Raw genomic sequence first — 15,553 nt, forward strand, 5'->3', positions numbered from 1 at the left:
ACAAGGAGGTTTATAATTTACTTGTATTCCAATCTGTGTGGATCCCTTCTGGTGTACTAGAGGTGTGGGGCTATTGATGGTTTAGAAACCAATATTCATCCCTGGACCACTAGTGCCCCGGAAGTGGATTCACCACAAGCCCCCGCCCAGAGGTTATGTTTTCAGCCATTGATGGCATCTGGGCATGCTTGCTGGGCATTTACGGGGGTGATGATGTGGTGGTGAAACTGTTATTTGTACACTTTTAGCACTGGGATGATTCAGGCGGCGAGTTGAGTATTTAAGACCTTCCACCCTCCTCCCCGGCTGGATCGTAGAGCTCCGGGGCCTTGGGCCCTGCTCCAGCCGTTATCTTTGCCCAGAGCCAGGGCACAGCCTGGCACCGGCAGCTGAAAGAGCCCTTGTCTATTCATTCTTGCAATGTTTATTTGCGGCCTCCCCTTCTCTCCGAGTTGGCAGCTGTGCCAGAACAGCGACGGGCATTAATGAAGGGCTGTATGCTTCAAGAAGCACAGCAGTCAATTAGGAGGCCCAACCCCGCAACGCAGTCCGGTGCATTCCGAAAGCCAGTAGGGCTGGGGCTGGGTCTGGGTCAGAGTCAGTCCCTTCCCAGGCCAAAGGCCAGTAGGGCTGGGACAGAGCCAGCCCCTTCCCAGGCCAAAGGCCGGTAGGGCTGGGACAGAGCCAGTCCCTTCCCAGGCCAAAGGCCAGTAGGGCTGGGACAGAGCCAATCCCTTCCCAGGCAAAAGGGCTGGGACAGAGCCAGTCCCTTCCCAGGCCAAAGGCCAGCAGGGCTGGGACAGAGCCAGCCCCTTCCCAGGCCAAAGGCCAGTAGGGCTGGGACAGAGTCAGTCCCTTCCCAGACCAAAGGCCAGTAGGGCTGGAACAGAGCCCAGTCCCTTCCCTGGGACAGAGCCAGTCCCTCCCCAGGCCATGGAAGAAGTGACAATAATAGACCGTGGTCGCTTTTCAATGAGGGGCATTAACAGGCGAGTGACCTGCTACTGGAGGACGGGGCATTAATTGGCGTGACAGTGTCTGCGGCTGGAAGAGGGGGCGTTAATAGTTGTGGCTGCTGATGGAAGAGAGGGCATTAATAGGCAAGATTAATGTTGGAGATTTGCCCAGTTTGGGCCGCACGTGACCACGACTTGCAGGGTGCCACCAGCGCATGTTACTATGTTGAAGCCACCCTGGGCGTTTCGTCAAATCCAACGTAATGCCCATTATTTTCATACCCACGCCTCGTTGCCAGCGCTTGCTCCCACCATCTGGCACCAGCTCAGCCCATTACTTGGAGGGGATAATGAGGGGTCGCCCGGAGGGGGGGGGGGGTTGTTCTGAGACAAGCTCTGTAGAGGGCAAGGGTCCCTCCGCCTCACAGTGGCAATGAGTTAAGCGCAGTTACCCACTTGTCTGGCTGTACCCTACACCTCACGTGACCACCTGACGGAGCAGGCCTAGTCCTACGCTTCCCTGCAGAGACTTTGGGCTGGAACAAGCAGTGGCCCGGACAGCTGGGACACCCAGGAGTCATTATTCTTGAGCCCCTTACTCCTATAGCTTCCATTCCAACCCAGGGGGGTACTGAAGCCCACCCAGAGGAGCTGTCCTACCAGAGACACAGAGGCATGGCTTCCTCCATCCTGGACTGCGCCCAAAGGGGATCCGTGCCATCAAGGACCACCTGAACCACCTGTCCGACTAGCTCGACTCGGCCTGGCAGCAAGAAGCCAACAAGCACCCTCTTCCAGAGAAGAAGACGGCTACCAGCCGCCTCAGCCATTCTCAAGCGAACCAAGGTGCCACCTCGCCATGGGCACACCAGTACTGCCCCTATAGGCCCTCCAGTAAACGTTACTGTGAGGAATTCGGCCATCCCCACAATGGGTGTGCGCTCACCTGGGTTTAAATAAAAAAATCTTAAATGAAATTGAATGAGGGTCGGTCAACCTCTGGAAAATGTGTGGGGCTAATCTACACACATTTTCCTTTTATCACTGCAGGACATACACATAGACATGTGTACTCTGGATGGACACAGCCTACAGGCGCAGTCCTCCCCGTCACATTTAGTTGGTATGTGACACAATGGAGTACATCAAGGCATCTCAAAAGGGGGTAGGGGGCAAAACCTTCCCCCTGCCATGGCCAGCCTAATTAAATAACAAAGGCTCCATGGATCGACCCTGTCCTTTGTAGGCTCTGCTGGAGGCAGCTACGCACGCATACTGATGAGAATTAATTTAAGCAGGCTAGCAAAAAGACAGGAAACATCAACACCTTTGATATGCATCTGTGTCAATCTGAAGCCAGCTCCTGCCTCTTAGTATCAAGGGCAGTGATCTGTCATGTCTGGTACATGAGTTTACAGTATGCAACCCCTGCAGGGTGAACCCTTTCAGAGGGTTTGTAGTATGTGATTTGATGGAGACAAGGTCTGTTTTCGCCACAACTTCAAGGCAGACCTGCCTTTAATCAGGAACCACAGGGAGCTCAATTAACAAGAGAGACCCTTTAATCCACAACAGACAGGACGGTGGGTGGGATTTAGCAGTACATGTTTTTACTCCTTTACCTTTCCTTTTGCAAAGCACTCTGGTTATGACCTCGTGAATACAGGAGATTGTTGGTGGGGACCCAGGATGGGTTCATTAAGGTAGGCTTAGCCTGCACCAAGCATTGGGGTCCATTTGGCTTTAAAAGTGGGCCGATACCCTCTTTTTGGGCAGCTCATCTGAAGACTTTGCACGAATAACAAGAATAACTAATTTGGACCCTGGCTGAAGCAGCTTCTGCCAGTGAATGAAGGCCAGGATTTCGAAAGAGGGAAGCAAGATCCATCCCCTAAACATCTCCCAGGGAACACCCTCCAGCAGCTCCAGAACCTGTACCCAGCCAGCACACAGCGTGCCCTGCTAGGCTCTGCAGCAAGCTTCCTAGGCCGGAAGTGCCAGAGAGTCTCTGAACCAAACCAAGGAGAAGGCAGCTGCCTACTAACACTCTCCTCAGCTTTGGGCCGTCAGCCTTAAAGGCCGACACAAGCCCAGTGAAGAAGCTCGGAGTGTATCGACGAGCATCTATCAGCGTCCTCCTTAAAGGACATTTTCGAGTCAGTTGAGCCCCTAGATCTGCCACCGACTGCACCCCTCACTGTTGTCACGCTGCAGTCGCCAAAGCCAACAGACTTGACCAGTGCTTCAGACCAGCCAACCAGCACTGAGACAATGATTCCTCACTCCAAGCCGCTGTGTAAGCAAGCCTGCCGTCGTTCGTCCAGTCTCGCTTGCCGCCGGATACCCGCAGCTGTCTTACGTCTTGAGCTTTGTCGCAGAAGCTGTAAAGTGCCCTGACACCGACTCGACCCTGTCAGCACCAAGAACTTCTACAAGCACAAAGTACATTGTGATTCTATCCCCATGATCTGTCTCCGAAGGCCCCAAGTAACATTTTACAACAAATTGCTCCCTTTGTGCTGAAACCAAGCATCCTTGAACTATTGCGATCGATTATTTTACTGACTACCCTCCTATCAGTATCTAGAACGCATCCCCTTTCCTTCCTGAAACGGTCTGTCCTCGGTGTTCCTTTACAGGGTGGGTTGTATTTCGTGGTGTGCTAGAACTGTCTGTTCTGATAATAAAGTAGATATGTTTTATACAACCTTGACTGGACAGTCCCTTTTATCACTGGGTAAACATTTTATTTTCACTGTGTCTGAACTAACCAACGATCCACAACCTTGCAGAGATAAGCCTGTCGTTCCGTCCACATTACCGAAATCGCACATGGAGGTTCATAATTTACTTGTGTTTCCAATTTGTTCGGATCCCTTGTGGTGTGCTAGAGGTGTGGTGCTGATTGATGGTTTAGAAACCGATATTCATCCCAGGACCACTGGTGCCCCGGAAGTGGATTTGTCACAGTTACACACACTGCGGTCAAGAAAACTAGATGTACACCCACCAAAGAACTCCCCCAGACAACAAAACACTACATCTGCACACGCAAAGTAGAAATGGCAGCCGTAGTCCATGCATTCTGGCTGGCAAGGCTTCCTTTTGGACACAAGTGCACCCATGCCCTCCACAAAGGACAGGTCATCCAGAAACAGCCTTGCAACCAGAGCCCGGGGCCCTAGCCTTCTACAAGTAGCATAACAACAGCAAAGTCATCTGGCACCCCCCCCTGCCCATCACCCCTCTCTTCCAGATCCACGAAAGCACCTGGAGGCCATGCAGATAGCAGCGGCGCGCAGCATCCACCCAAATAACATACCCTGTACATTACGCGGGGTCAAGCAGAGCCCTGCCCCCTCTCAGGGGGATCATTCTAGGATACCCTGTACATTATGCGGGGTCAAGCAGAGCCCCCATCACAGGGGATCATTCCAGGATACCCTGTACATTACGCGGGGTCAAGCAGAGCCCCATCACAGGGGATCATTCTAGGATACCCTGTACATTACGCGGGGTCAAGCAGAGCCCTGCCCCCTCTCAGGGGATCATTGTAGGATACCCTGTACATTACGCGGGGCCAGGCAGAGCCCCATCACGGGATCATTCCAGGATACCCTGTACATTACGCGGGGCCAGGCAGAGCCCCACCACGGGATCATTCCAGGGTACCCTGTACATTACGCGGGGCCAGGCAGAGACCCATCACGGGATCATTCCAGGATACCCCGTACATTACGCGGGGTCAAGCAGAGCCCCATCACAGGGGATCATTCTAGGATATCCTGTACATTACGCGGGGTCAAGCAGAGCCCCATCACAGGGGATCATTCCAGGATACCCTGTACATTACATGGGGTCAAGCAGAGCCCCATCACAGGGGATCATTCCAGGATACCCAGTACATTACGCGGGGTCAAGCAGAGCCCCATCACAGGGGATCATTCTAGGATACCCTGTACATTACGCGGGGTCAAGCAGAGCCCTGCCCCCTCTCAGGGGATCATTGTAGGATACCCTGTACATTACGCGGGGCCAGGCAGAGCCCCATCACGGGATCATTCCAGGATACCCTGTACATTACGCGGGGCCAGGCAGAGCCCCATCACGGGATCATTCCAGGATACCCTGTACATTACGCGGGGTCAAGCAGAGCCCCATCACAGGGGATCATTCCAGTATACCCAGTACATTACGCGGGGTCAAGCAGAGCCCTATCACAGGGGATCATTCCAGGATACCCCGTACATTACGCAGGGTCCAGCAGAGCCCCATCACAGGGGATCATTCCAGGATACCCGTACATTATGCAGGGTCCAGCAGAGTCCCTCATTCCAGGAACACTCCAAGAGACCATCACGGGCACCGTGCCCAGCACCGGCACTTACCCAATCACACCGCCTCACCTGCCACCAGAAACCACAAGAACACATCCAAGGGTCCCGGGCCCTGGGATCCTGCCTTCCTCTCCCCCCACAGCTCTGAGTACCTGGGATGCCCACAATCTCCCACTAGCCATTCCAAGCCGATGGCCACCCTCCACTCCACTAACCCAAACCCCCTCACTCCATCCCACGCAGGACACAGGCGAGTCCCCCAAGCTCACTCACCTCAGCTCTTCCAGCGCCTTCCTGTTCCCCTTCCTCCGCGTCTCGTCGATTGGATACAGCTTGAAGAGCACGAGGCCGAATAGGATGAGGACCACAGGGGCAGCGGAGATCAGCATCTTTAGGGTGAAGTTCACCTCTTCTGGCTGCGTACATCCACGCGTCTGGTACCCGGCGAAGCTGGGGAACCCACAATAGACAGGTTATAGAAAATGTGGGAGCCACACACCTGGGGAGCACTCCAACAATGAAGGACCTGAAGCAGTCCCATTTCAAGAGCAGGGCAGGACCCCGGGGGGGGGGGGGGTGTAGGTGGGTGCGGAGGGTCAGTCCTGAGGCCTGTGGGCGTGTGGCGCAAAATAAGAAAATCATAGATAGTTATGTCATGGCCGGCTCTGGCATTCCCCATGGGCTGGTGCCACCGACATGCCAGTAGGGCAGAGCCAGTCGCTTGTCTGGAACATCTTACGCATACAACTCCCACCTTCCTCCCACAACCGACTTGGGGATCAGAGTTAAGAGGAAATTGCGACTTACTCTAAGCTGAGCGTGGAGACTCCCAGAGAGATCCCTGATGCGAACTTGGTGAAAAAAACATAAAACGAAAAGAAGATCGCCTCGTGGCCTCGAGATTCTGGATACTTCAAGGAAAAGTCATCAACAACATCTGGCAGCATGGACCTTTGGTGGAGAAAATTCAGACAAAATTACATCTGGCAGCATGGGCCTACAGGGAAGAAAAGTCTAAAAATAACATCTGGCAGCATGGGCCTACAGGGAAGAAAAGTCTAAAAATATCTGGCAGCATGGGGCAACAGTGGTGGAGAAAATCCAGATAAAAAGACATCTGGAAGCATGGGGCAACAGTGGAGTAAATTCAGAGAATAACATCGGCTAGCAGGGACCTACAGGAGGGTACATTGGAACATCTCCAGGAAACTTGTATGTACAGGAAGAAGGTAGACCTCTAGCATCATTGATCTTCAACGAGGTCAGAAAACGGCTTCTGGCACCGTGGATTTATGGGAAGAAGCAGGCAGGCCATATATGGCAGAAGGGCCACTAAGGGGCACATCTGGCAACAATGGGCTCATCCAATCAGAACAGCTGGAAACAAAGGGCAATTGGAAGAGGAACACGCTGAGCAAGGGCAATGAAGGGTGCCTAGGACCCCGCCCTCGGAGCAGGAAACGGTCGCTTGTGGTCAAGCTTGACGGCCCATTCTCCATGAAGTAGCAAACCTTACCCATTGGGTGCGGTCTTCTTGGGGTTCCCGCGGGCATAGTACGCCAGTAGTCACTATGCTGGCACGGGCACCCTATGAATAGTAGCTAACAATGGCAGGCATACCTTATCTTAATGCCGAGGGTTGGCATTTCAGGTGGTCCTGTCCCTTGTTTACACTATTGACTGCCCGGTGTACAGGGATTAGGATATAGAAGCCGGGTTGACCAGGCGGCAGGCACAGTTATTCATAATCACAGAACAGAGCATAGAAACAGATATCATTTCAGATTACCATGAAATTGAGCCTGTATTGTAGTGCTCTGAAGAACACATTCAAAGTGCTGATCTCCTCCCCCCTGCCCCCCCCCCAAATAAGACCTCTACACGCGTTCAGCGCGGATATAAAGTGCCTCATCAGGAGGGTTTCACTCATCCGTTTTAAACATTACAAGAAAAAGGAAGAATGGGGAAAACCAATACATGAACATTATTTGTGTCTTGTCAACACACAGCCAAGTGTTGGAATTTCGAATTTACAGTTTTTCTCAATTGTCCCCTTTTCTTTTAATGTTTAAAAAATACAAGTGAAACCCCTCCTGATAAACCACTTTCTATCCGCGGTGAAACACGTGGAGGTCTTCAGTCAATTACATTTTTTGGGGGAAGATCAGTAATTTGACTGTGTTCTTCCGGAGCACTCCAGTGCAGGCTCAATTCCATGATCATCCTCAATGCAGGGCAATCATCGAATAACATCATTTCTATGAGCAACCCAAGAGTTCGGTCCGGTGATTACCTGGCGCCTTGTCAACCCGGCTTCTATGTCACAACCCTCTGGATTCCGAAAAGGACACACGAGTGCACCATTTCCCCACGAAATGACTACTGCGCAGAAGGGGCGTGAGAAGCAACACCAACAATAGCACAGTGGCACCAAAATAAAAGAATGTCCAAACAAAAGCTCTATACAAATAGGATTGTTACTTAAAAAAGATCAAAAAGGCACACAACTAATAAAACACAGCTGGATCACACACACGGGAACGCGAGGGGTCAGAACTGAAAGCCAGACACGAAGTTGCCATGTTTTGGTTAGGAACATGGTTTGGGAAAATGCCTCTAACCCTATTCTACAGAGGAGTTTCCCACCTAAAAACCAAAAGCTAAGGATCTGTCTGTGTCAGGATGTCGGAAACTAAAAAGCAGTCCTTGTGTCCAAACCTCCCATCCTGACCCTCACACTGCAAACAAAATAAAGTGAAAGGAAATGCCTCCAACCTGGCAAATAGTGCTCAGAAATGAAAATTAGAATGGCTCCAACTATAAGCCCCCCCCCCCGGATTCTTGAATGGGGTGGCCATGTCTCTTTACTAACAGTTCCTTCAAATCTCTCCTTGATTGACAATACTGTTCGGCAACAAGTTCTGTAACAGTTTTTCTTGAACACAAAATTCTTCTTTGTCTAACAAACACTGTAACACTTCTTGTAGCTTTGCAACTCGCCTGGTATCCTTCCCCTGCCAGGACTTCGAATGGGTTCTCAGTTTGTCTAGATCACCGAAACAGCATATACCGTTCTCAACTTGGTCTATCTGCCTGCTTTCATGTTCGTTCATTCTTTGCCCCACACTTGCATCACATGCATTCATATCTTACTGAGGTTTGAATATGTACTTTGCCTTTTCTGCATTCAAACAATCTTCTTGTGGCTTCGGTATTAGAAATCTTTTAACATTCAAATGGTCGTTGTTGTGGTTGGCGGAATGCCCCAGGGTCCCCACTTACTTTGGGCTGACTCACCGGTTCTCTCCAGGGTCTCTAGTCTTGGTCGCGCTTCTGCAGCCTGGCTCTGCCGCTCGCTTCCCACTCTGGGTTGTGCAGATGTCCCTCCTGCTTTCTTCATGGCTCCACTGTCAAATGCCCGTTTCCCTTCAGGACCCGGTAAGGAGAACGCTGCCTCTTTGAGCTGCCAAGCACCCGGGAACTCTCTCCCGGCTCCCACCGTCTCCACAGCAGGCCCTGCGTCTCGCCTTCTGTCTCGGCAAACTCCACCGCCCGGGTTTGTGTCTCCAGCATTCGTAAGCTTCTGCAGAGGAACCGATGTCTGCTCCTGCACTGCCACACACCGCCGTGTGGTTGCTATCTTCAAAAGTCCCACGCACAAGTGGTTTTGTAGAACTAGTCTGCACATTGAGCTTCAGGCTCCTGTTACCTTGTCCCAACTGCTTCATCCTCCTCGTATCAGTACTTGGGTGGTTATGGGAGTTGGTGTCCATGGTTTTTATTGGACATGCAGTATTTGAATAGAATGTCTCAGTGGTTTTACATGAGAGAACAGTTTCACAAAAGGTGCACCAGAAGCAAAAAGGGTTTCATTGGAGCTTTGATTCTTGGGGTCATAGGTGGGGGGATGACCTAAAGAATATTGGGAAGAGGTTTCTCTACTTCCTCTGGAAGGGGGACCAAACACCTGGCCATAGGCTATTAAGATCTTGGGCATTAGAGGGTCTTCCTCATGTGAAAGGTGGACAGTGCGGGGGGGGGGGGAGGTCAAATACAGCATCTTGTCCAATGAAGCCAAGACTTCTCCATGGTGGCTGTCGCCTCCCATGTGATCCTCCCTCCTATATCTGCCCCCAGGGTCAGGATCAGGTAGTGGCTGCCGTCCCCTGGCCACATGGGAGGATATCACAGAAAGTAGATTTTAAAATATAGTGGCCCCCTGGGTTTTTAGACAGGCGTGTTCATGCAAAGATTTCAGCAGCAAAATGTCAAACCTATTGGAGGTGGTTTTAAAAAAAGGTAGAGAAAGGGTGCATACAACTCACTGGCGTACTTCAAGGTGGACCATGGGGACAGGGACACTTAAAATACCTTTAGTTCTCGTCTTTCATGGCTCAGCATCTTTGAGCCAGATGTCTAGGTGCTTTTCGGCAGTCGAGCTGGTGTCGAGACAGTCAAGTCATGTCTCCGGGTCAAGTGGGCATCAAGACGTGCTCGAGATGGGGCTCCCAGTGGGTCCAGTCGGTGTTTGAGATGAGCTTGTCACTGGCATCCAGTGGGTCAAGTTATCATTGAAGTCGGGTTGAGGTGATGCTTCTGTTGGATCGAGTTAGCAGCAGAGACAGTGAGTCGATGGCTTCCACAGATTCAAGCGGCATTTGACTCCAGGTGGGACAATGCACTTCAATAGTTCAAGTCTGCGTCAAAAAGGCTGGATGGGCAGATAAGCGGATTCTAAGTACTTGGAGTACCAAAGGTAGCCACGCAGGTCTAGTAGAGGCTCAAAGTGAGTGAAGGTAGTGAACAGGCTTTGGGCTGCCTCCTGGGCTCTACAGTTTCCAGGAGACTCAGTCTGGGGTCTCAGGGGCAAGGGGAGCCCTTTTCCTCTGCCCTTCCCAACCATGAAGGTTTGTAGACAGCACTTGCAGGGTTCTGTCACCACCAGTGGGCTGGGTTCTAGGTACCAGTGTCTCAGTCGCGGTAAGACTTGCCTGGCCAACTGGTCATCCCAAAGAGGCCATTGGGCTGGTTAGGAAGAAAACCTGGTCTTCACCTCTCTGGAAGAGGACTTTGGAGTAGACCACACTCCTAATCAGGTCAAGGTGAACCTTTCTTCAAGCAGTGTCCAAAGACGGATGAAATAAAGGCAGTGTCCCTCCCTCCTAATATAGGCAAACGCCACTGTGGATGTGTCTAGAACAAGCGTGTTGAGTAAAGTCCAATCCAGAACCTTTGCCTTCTGATATCAATCACAGAGTGCTTTGGCCACGAGAAGTGGGGTGTGGATGTACAGGTAGTTTAGAAGCCCTGGCAAATTCCAAGATACTGTAGACTGAGGTTCTATCCTGGGCTTCTCCAACTCCACCCCCTTCCTCTGTCTGCCCCCAATGAAGGCAATTGATATGATGTGGCATTTATAACGTGCCTATACACAAGTGATTTAAGGCGCGACGAGGCAAGGGCGGGGGAACAGAGGGAAGACAAACAACGATCCTACTAGGCCAAGTGACATTCAGATCGCGCAAGTGCATCTGAAGCGGGTAGGGGGAAAGTGTGGAGTGTGGGGGGAAGGGGGAATGGACAGTGCATTACTTGGCATAATAGAATAAATAACAATAAGTAAAGTACAGCCAGCAGGTGGCAAGTGCAGGGGTGAAGGGTAAGTGCAGGCATCAGGTGTCAAGTGCTGGTAGTGGGACTGTAGGGAAACCGAAAACAGTCCCGAAGTGCAGGGGTTGCTAGGAAGGCAGTGCAGGTGTGCGACTGGTGGGGGAGGGGACCTGGGCCCGAGGGTGGCCAGGTAACCAGTGCAGTGCAGTTTCAGCCAGGGTTTCAGCAGGGGAGAGGAGGAGAAAAAGCAGAAGCAAAGAGAAAGGTTTTGAGGTGCTTCCAGAACCGGAGATGGTTCTCCTCAAGTTTCAGGGGGCAGGGAGGCTGGTCCAGAGGGAGGCCGCAGGCGAAGAAAGAGATCTACCACCAACTCGTTGCTTGGAGAAGCGACTGACCCTTGACAAAACCGTTAGTGCCATCAAATAGCATTGTTCCCAAGTACACTAAATTACTGTGAATCCAAGCAGACGTCCAAGGCCAAATGATAATATGTTATTGTATAGCACTTCCGCTTAAGCTCTTTTTTATAGAACAAATATGCATCCAATATCCCCCAACCTGTGTTGGTGCTCATTTATCGACCTAAGGATGAAAGGCTTTTTGAAAGGGAAAAAAAGAAAATGTGAAAAAAATATATTTTTTCAATTTTCGTTTCTTCCAAACCGGCCCAGGCACGGCCGGTAACCGGCCCCACTCCCTAGGGACGATTTCGGCCCGGCCCGAAAGGCCGAGGAGCCAATGCAACCCTGCACTGATGCTAGCCGAGTGCCTGCGAGACCCCCCTCCCTGGATGCGCTCCCCATCCTTGCATTTGCTTGTGGAGGTTTGGGGGGCAGGAGGCAGGATCCAGGCTCTCAGCAGTTACATGTTGCTCCTGGGGGTTCTGTGCTATTCATCGCTTCGCCTGCAGGTCTTGCCTGGTATTCCAATCTGTGTGCATCACTTTATTTTGGCCAGAGGCTCCTCCCACCCCCGGGTCCCCCAGTGGGTCCATGTTATCTCTACCCTGTGTTCCTGCGGTGCCCTGCGGTGCCACAGGTTGGTTGACCTCTCCCTTCTGGACATGGCTCTGCTCCTAGGGCACAGGGTTTGGGCGGTAACTGCACTAGTACTAAGCATCCTTGCCAAGGTTGCTTGGCAGTGGTGATTGCCGAGCCCTCCTTACCAGCTCCCCAGAAGCTGCAGGGCACCGAGCGACGCCTGCAACAATCTATTGGAAAACGTAACCTGACTCAACACCAAATCGCTAGAGTTAAACCCTTCCACCTTACTCCTGGTCCCGGTGAACACCTGCCATTGGGAGCCTTCACTGGCATCTGGCTCGGGTGCTTCTAAAGTGGGGAACCAGGTTATCTAGAGAAGCAGAGTACCTCAGGGAAGGGGAGCCACGGGAACAAACCCTGGCACCAGGAGCCACCCCCACCCTCAACGGCAACTGCCATCTAGAATTCAAGGGAGTCACCTGGCACCAGGGGCTCTTAGGCAGCCACATCTGGCACCAGGGGTCACTGGGCAGTCACATCCGGCACCAGGGGCCACTGGGCAGCCACATCCGGCACCAGGGGCCACTGGGCAGCCACATCCGGCACCAGGGGCCACTGGGCAGCCACATCCGGCACCAGGGGCCACTGGGCAGCCACATGCGGCACCAGGGGCCACTAGGCAGCCACATCCGGCACCAGGGGCCACTAGGCAGCCACATCCGGCACCAGGGGCAGCCACATCCGGCACCAGGGGCAGCCACATCTGGCACCAGGGGCCAAGCAGGTAAGAGGGGGGGGGGAGGGGGCACATCGGCAAGCTGAGTATGGAGGATACATTCCCAGATTTGGGGTGACTACAAATGGAGGTGCATTTGACAATGGATGACAATGAGCTAGACTAAGTTCTGAAGCCCTGCCCCCTCCCCCACTTGGGGACTCTGCCCCAGGGTACTCACCAGGGCAGCAAGAAGGCGGCCGCCACACTGATGCCGGACGCCACGGCCACAACGTAGGTGACGAGGATGTTACTCTTCATGATGGCGACGAGGACGAGGAAGGGGACGGCGGACTGGGGAGAAGGAGGGTGAAAGGGTTAGCGCAGCCCCAGCAGGCCTCTGCCCCCGGTCTGGACTGTGCCCAGGAGGCTGGCGGGCTCCCTGCCAGTCTCAGCCCCCTCCCCGACCCCCCAGAAACCAGTGATCAGACACAGCCCCCGAGACCCCGCAGACTCACCGAAATCCCAACGTACACCGCCGTCTTCTTCCCGAAGCGGGTCAGGAACCAGTGCCAGAAGGGGATGGTCAGGGTGGCAGAGAGCTGGAAGAGAGGGCACACATGAGTTCCCATCACCCTGCGAGGCCACCCGGGTCACCCAGGGCCGAGTGGCAGAAGGCTCAAAAGACCCGTGTATAAGGGACCCAGGAGCAGGTGGCCGGACGGGATCCCTACAGGGGGTCCACGTGCCAGGGGTGCGGGGCAGGCACCACTTGCACCCCCCCACTACCCAGAGGAAGGAAGGTCCAAAGCCGATTCGCTCCCACAGAAACCCCACCCAGGGCGGAGAGCTGTGCAGGGACTCGCTGTGAGCCCCCCCCCCGCTAATGGGCTCTTGGGTGGGAACCTGCAGGGGGGGGGGGCAGCCGTTCTTTTGTCACCTTCTCGTATTTACCCTCCCCTTTACTGTGAATTACTACTCGAAGTGCAGCGAGGGAACCCTTCACTGGTAAATGGTACAACCCCCCCCTTTATCCCAAATCAAGGTCCATATGTAAGGCAGCCGTTTGGGGATGACAAGCGGTACCACTGAGCAGAAAGAGGGGCGCCATTAAAGGGCAGTCTGCCGCTTGGACCAACCAGTATGCCCGAGATCCTGACCTGGCGTGCACGGGTTCAGGCCTGGCTCCAGTCAGGAAGCGGTCTTTAAATCTTAGGCACACATTGAAAGGCGCTACACAGACGCCCAAAGCAAACAACTAAACCAGGGAAGGAATTGGGCCGGAACAAGACGGAGCGGCCCTCCTGCGATGAACTGTGTCTGAAAGTCCCTAGGGCCGCCCAAACGGAGACCATCCCAGGCTGTATATAGGGCTCCTCCATTCCAAACATTTCACTGTCAGGGTGACTGACAGATGAAAGGAGCACCTTACCCAGTGTGCATTGCATGCTGGGAAGGAATGCACGCATGAATTACTAGCGCAGACATGTTTGATAAACTGCTGGTCATTAGTATGTTCCCAAAAAGCAGCCAGCATCCTAGAATGAGGGAACCCACATTATTCTATACCCAGCCCCAACCTGCTAACTCCTTACACGTGCGGTACCCCATCCTCCCGCGCGTTAAGTGAAGCGGTGGGGGACCAGCACTGCCCACCATACGCCCCCCCTCCCCCCCCTTACAATAGGATAGTGTGGTCCTGGCCCACTCCTTTCTTGTCCACCAAGGAAGGTCAGAGTGCAACAACGCCCCCACCAGTGCAAGCAGAAGAAAGTCCTACCATAATGGCCAGCAGAATGTTCTGGAAGTCGTTGCGGAAACCGAGAGTGTAGGTGCAGAACAGGGCGAAGTTCCCCTCCAGCAGCTGCAGAAAGAGGAGGCATGATCAGGGTTGAGGGGGTCCACACAATGCCCACGCACCCCACCCCCCCCAAACAAAACCCACTGGTTTCAAACTCAAAACCACTGTCCCGCCCAATAAACATTGTTAAAGTAATTTCAAAATAGTGATGTGGTCAGGGAAAAACTGCCCGAGCTTGCCCCAGATGGTAGCAGTTGTCCCAGCTGGATACATACTTAAGGGTCTACAGAGGTCCAACGTCGCCCCCCACTATCCAAAGCCAATCTGGTGTACCCCTGAATCCACGGTGGCCTCCCCCCTTCTCCAAACCATCAAAGCACACCTGCAACTACACCACAGGGTCCTATACCCTTAAAGCAGTCCTGGCACCCCAAAATGTAGGCTACTTGGGGTTAAACCCCATCACCGACCTGGTCCCCTGGGTCTCCTCCTAAATTCTGATTCACCTCAAAAGGGCCTCTAGCGCAAGGGGTCTCAGGCAAAGGCCAGGTCCCACCAGCAGATGAGCATATGATGGCGTCCAGTGGAGAGGACAGTCGTCTCTCAAGGACTGTGGTGCTGCAGGGAGGGCCGATGCCATACACCGCCTCCCCCCCCCCCCTGCAGGAGCGGGAATGTACAGTAAGAACACTCGTTTAGTAAAGGTCTTTAGGCCTTCTGTTTCCATCGCTGCCCTGTTGCTTGGTAGATTGTGGACACCAGTAGAATAGAGTTAGTTTTGCTGCACTTCATGAAACTGGTTTTGCTGCACTTCAGGGAGATCGTCTTGCTGCACTTCAGGGAGCTCGTCTTGCTGCACTTCAGGGAGCTCGTCTTGCTGCACTTCAGGGAGCTCGTCTTGCTGCACTTTAGGGAGCCTTAGGTGGCCAAATACACAGATGCTAGAGAAGCAATGAAGGGTGGCACATACAACCAAACAGGGTATCTAGGAGAACATTAGCTTTGTTGAGTTTTGTCGGTAACGTTGACCAGGGGCATCACCATTTAGAGACAAGGTCCCTCCCATTGGAAGCTGCAGTTTCTTTTAGACTGTGCTGAGATGTTCCATTTCGCTTCCAGGTAGTCCAAGTGAGGAAAGAAGGGAGGGCTAG

General features: G+C 53.0%; 1 protein-coding gene across 2 annotated transcripts in view; it reads right to left on the reverse strand.

Annotated features, from left to right (window-relative positions):
- The window catches only part of MFSD2A (MFSD2 lysolipid transporter A, lysophospholipid), a 225,534-nt gene that overhangs the window by 27,284 nt on the left and 182,697 nt on the right, over positions 1 to 15,553 (reverse strand). The window contains exons 9-13 of one of the 2 annotated variants that reach the window (XM_069622396.1): positions 14,382 to 14,465; positions 13,120 to 13,203; positions 12,843 to 12,955; positions 6,101 to 6,244; positions 5,567 to 5,743 (exon numbers count right to left, since the gene is read on the reverse strand). In XM_069622396.1, the coding sequence (XP_069478497.1) occupies positions 5,567 to 5,743; positions 6,101 to 6,244; positions 12,843 to 12,955; positions 13,120 to 13,203; positions 14,382 to 14,465 (602 nt within the window). Of the gene's footprint in view, positions 1 to 5,562; positions 5,744 to 6,100; positions 6,245 to 12,842; positions 12,956 to 13,119; positions 13,204 to 14,381; positions 14,466 to 15,553 lie in introns of those variants that run through there. The other variant, XM_069622397.1, reaches the window with a different exon arrangement.

Source organism: Ambystoma mexicanum, chromosome 11 (assembly GCF_040938575.1).
Source record: "Ambystoma mexicanum isolate Mex_15411 chromosome 11, UKY_AmexF1_1, whole genome shotgun sequence".
In the NCBI taxonomy this organism is placed as follows: Eukaryota; Metazoa; Chordata; class Amphibia; order Caudata; family Ambystomatidae; genus Ambystoma; species Ambystoma mexicanum.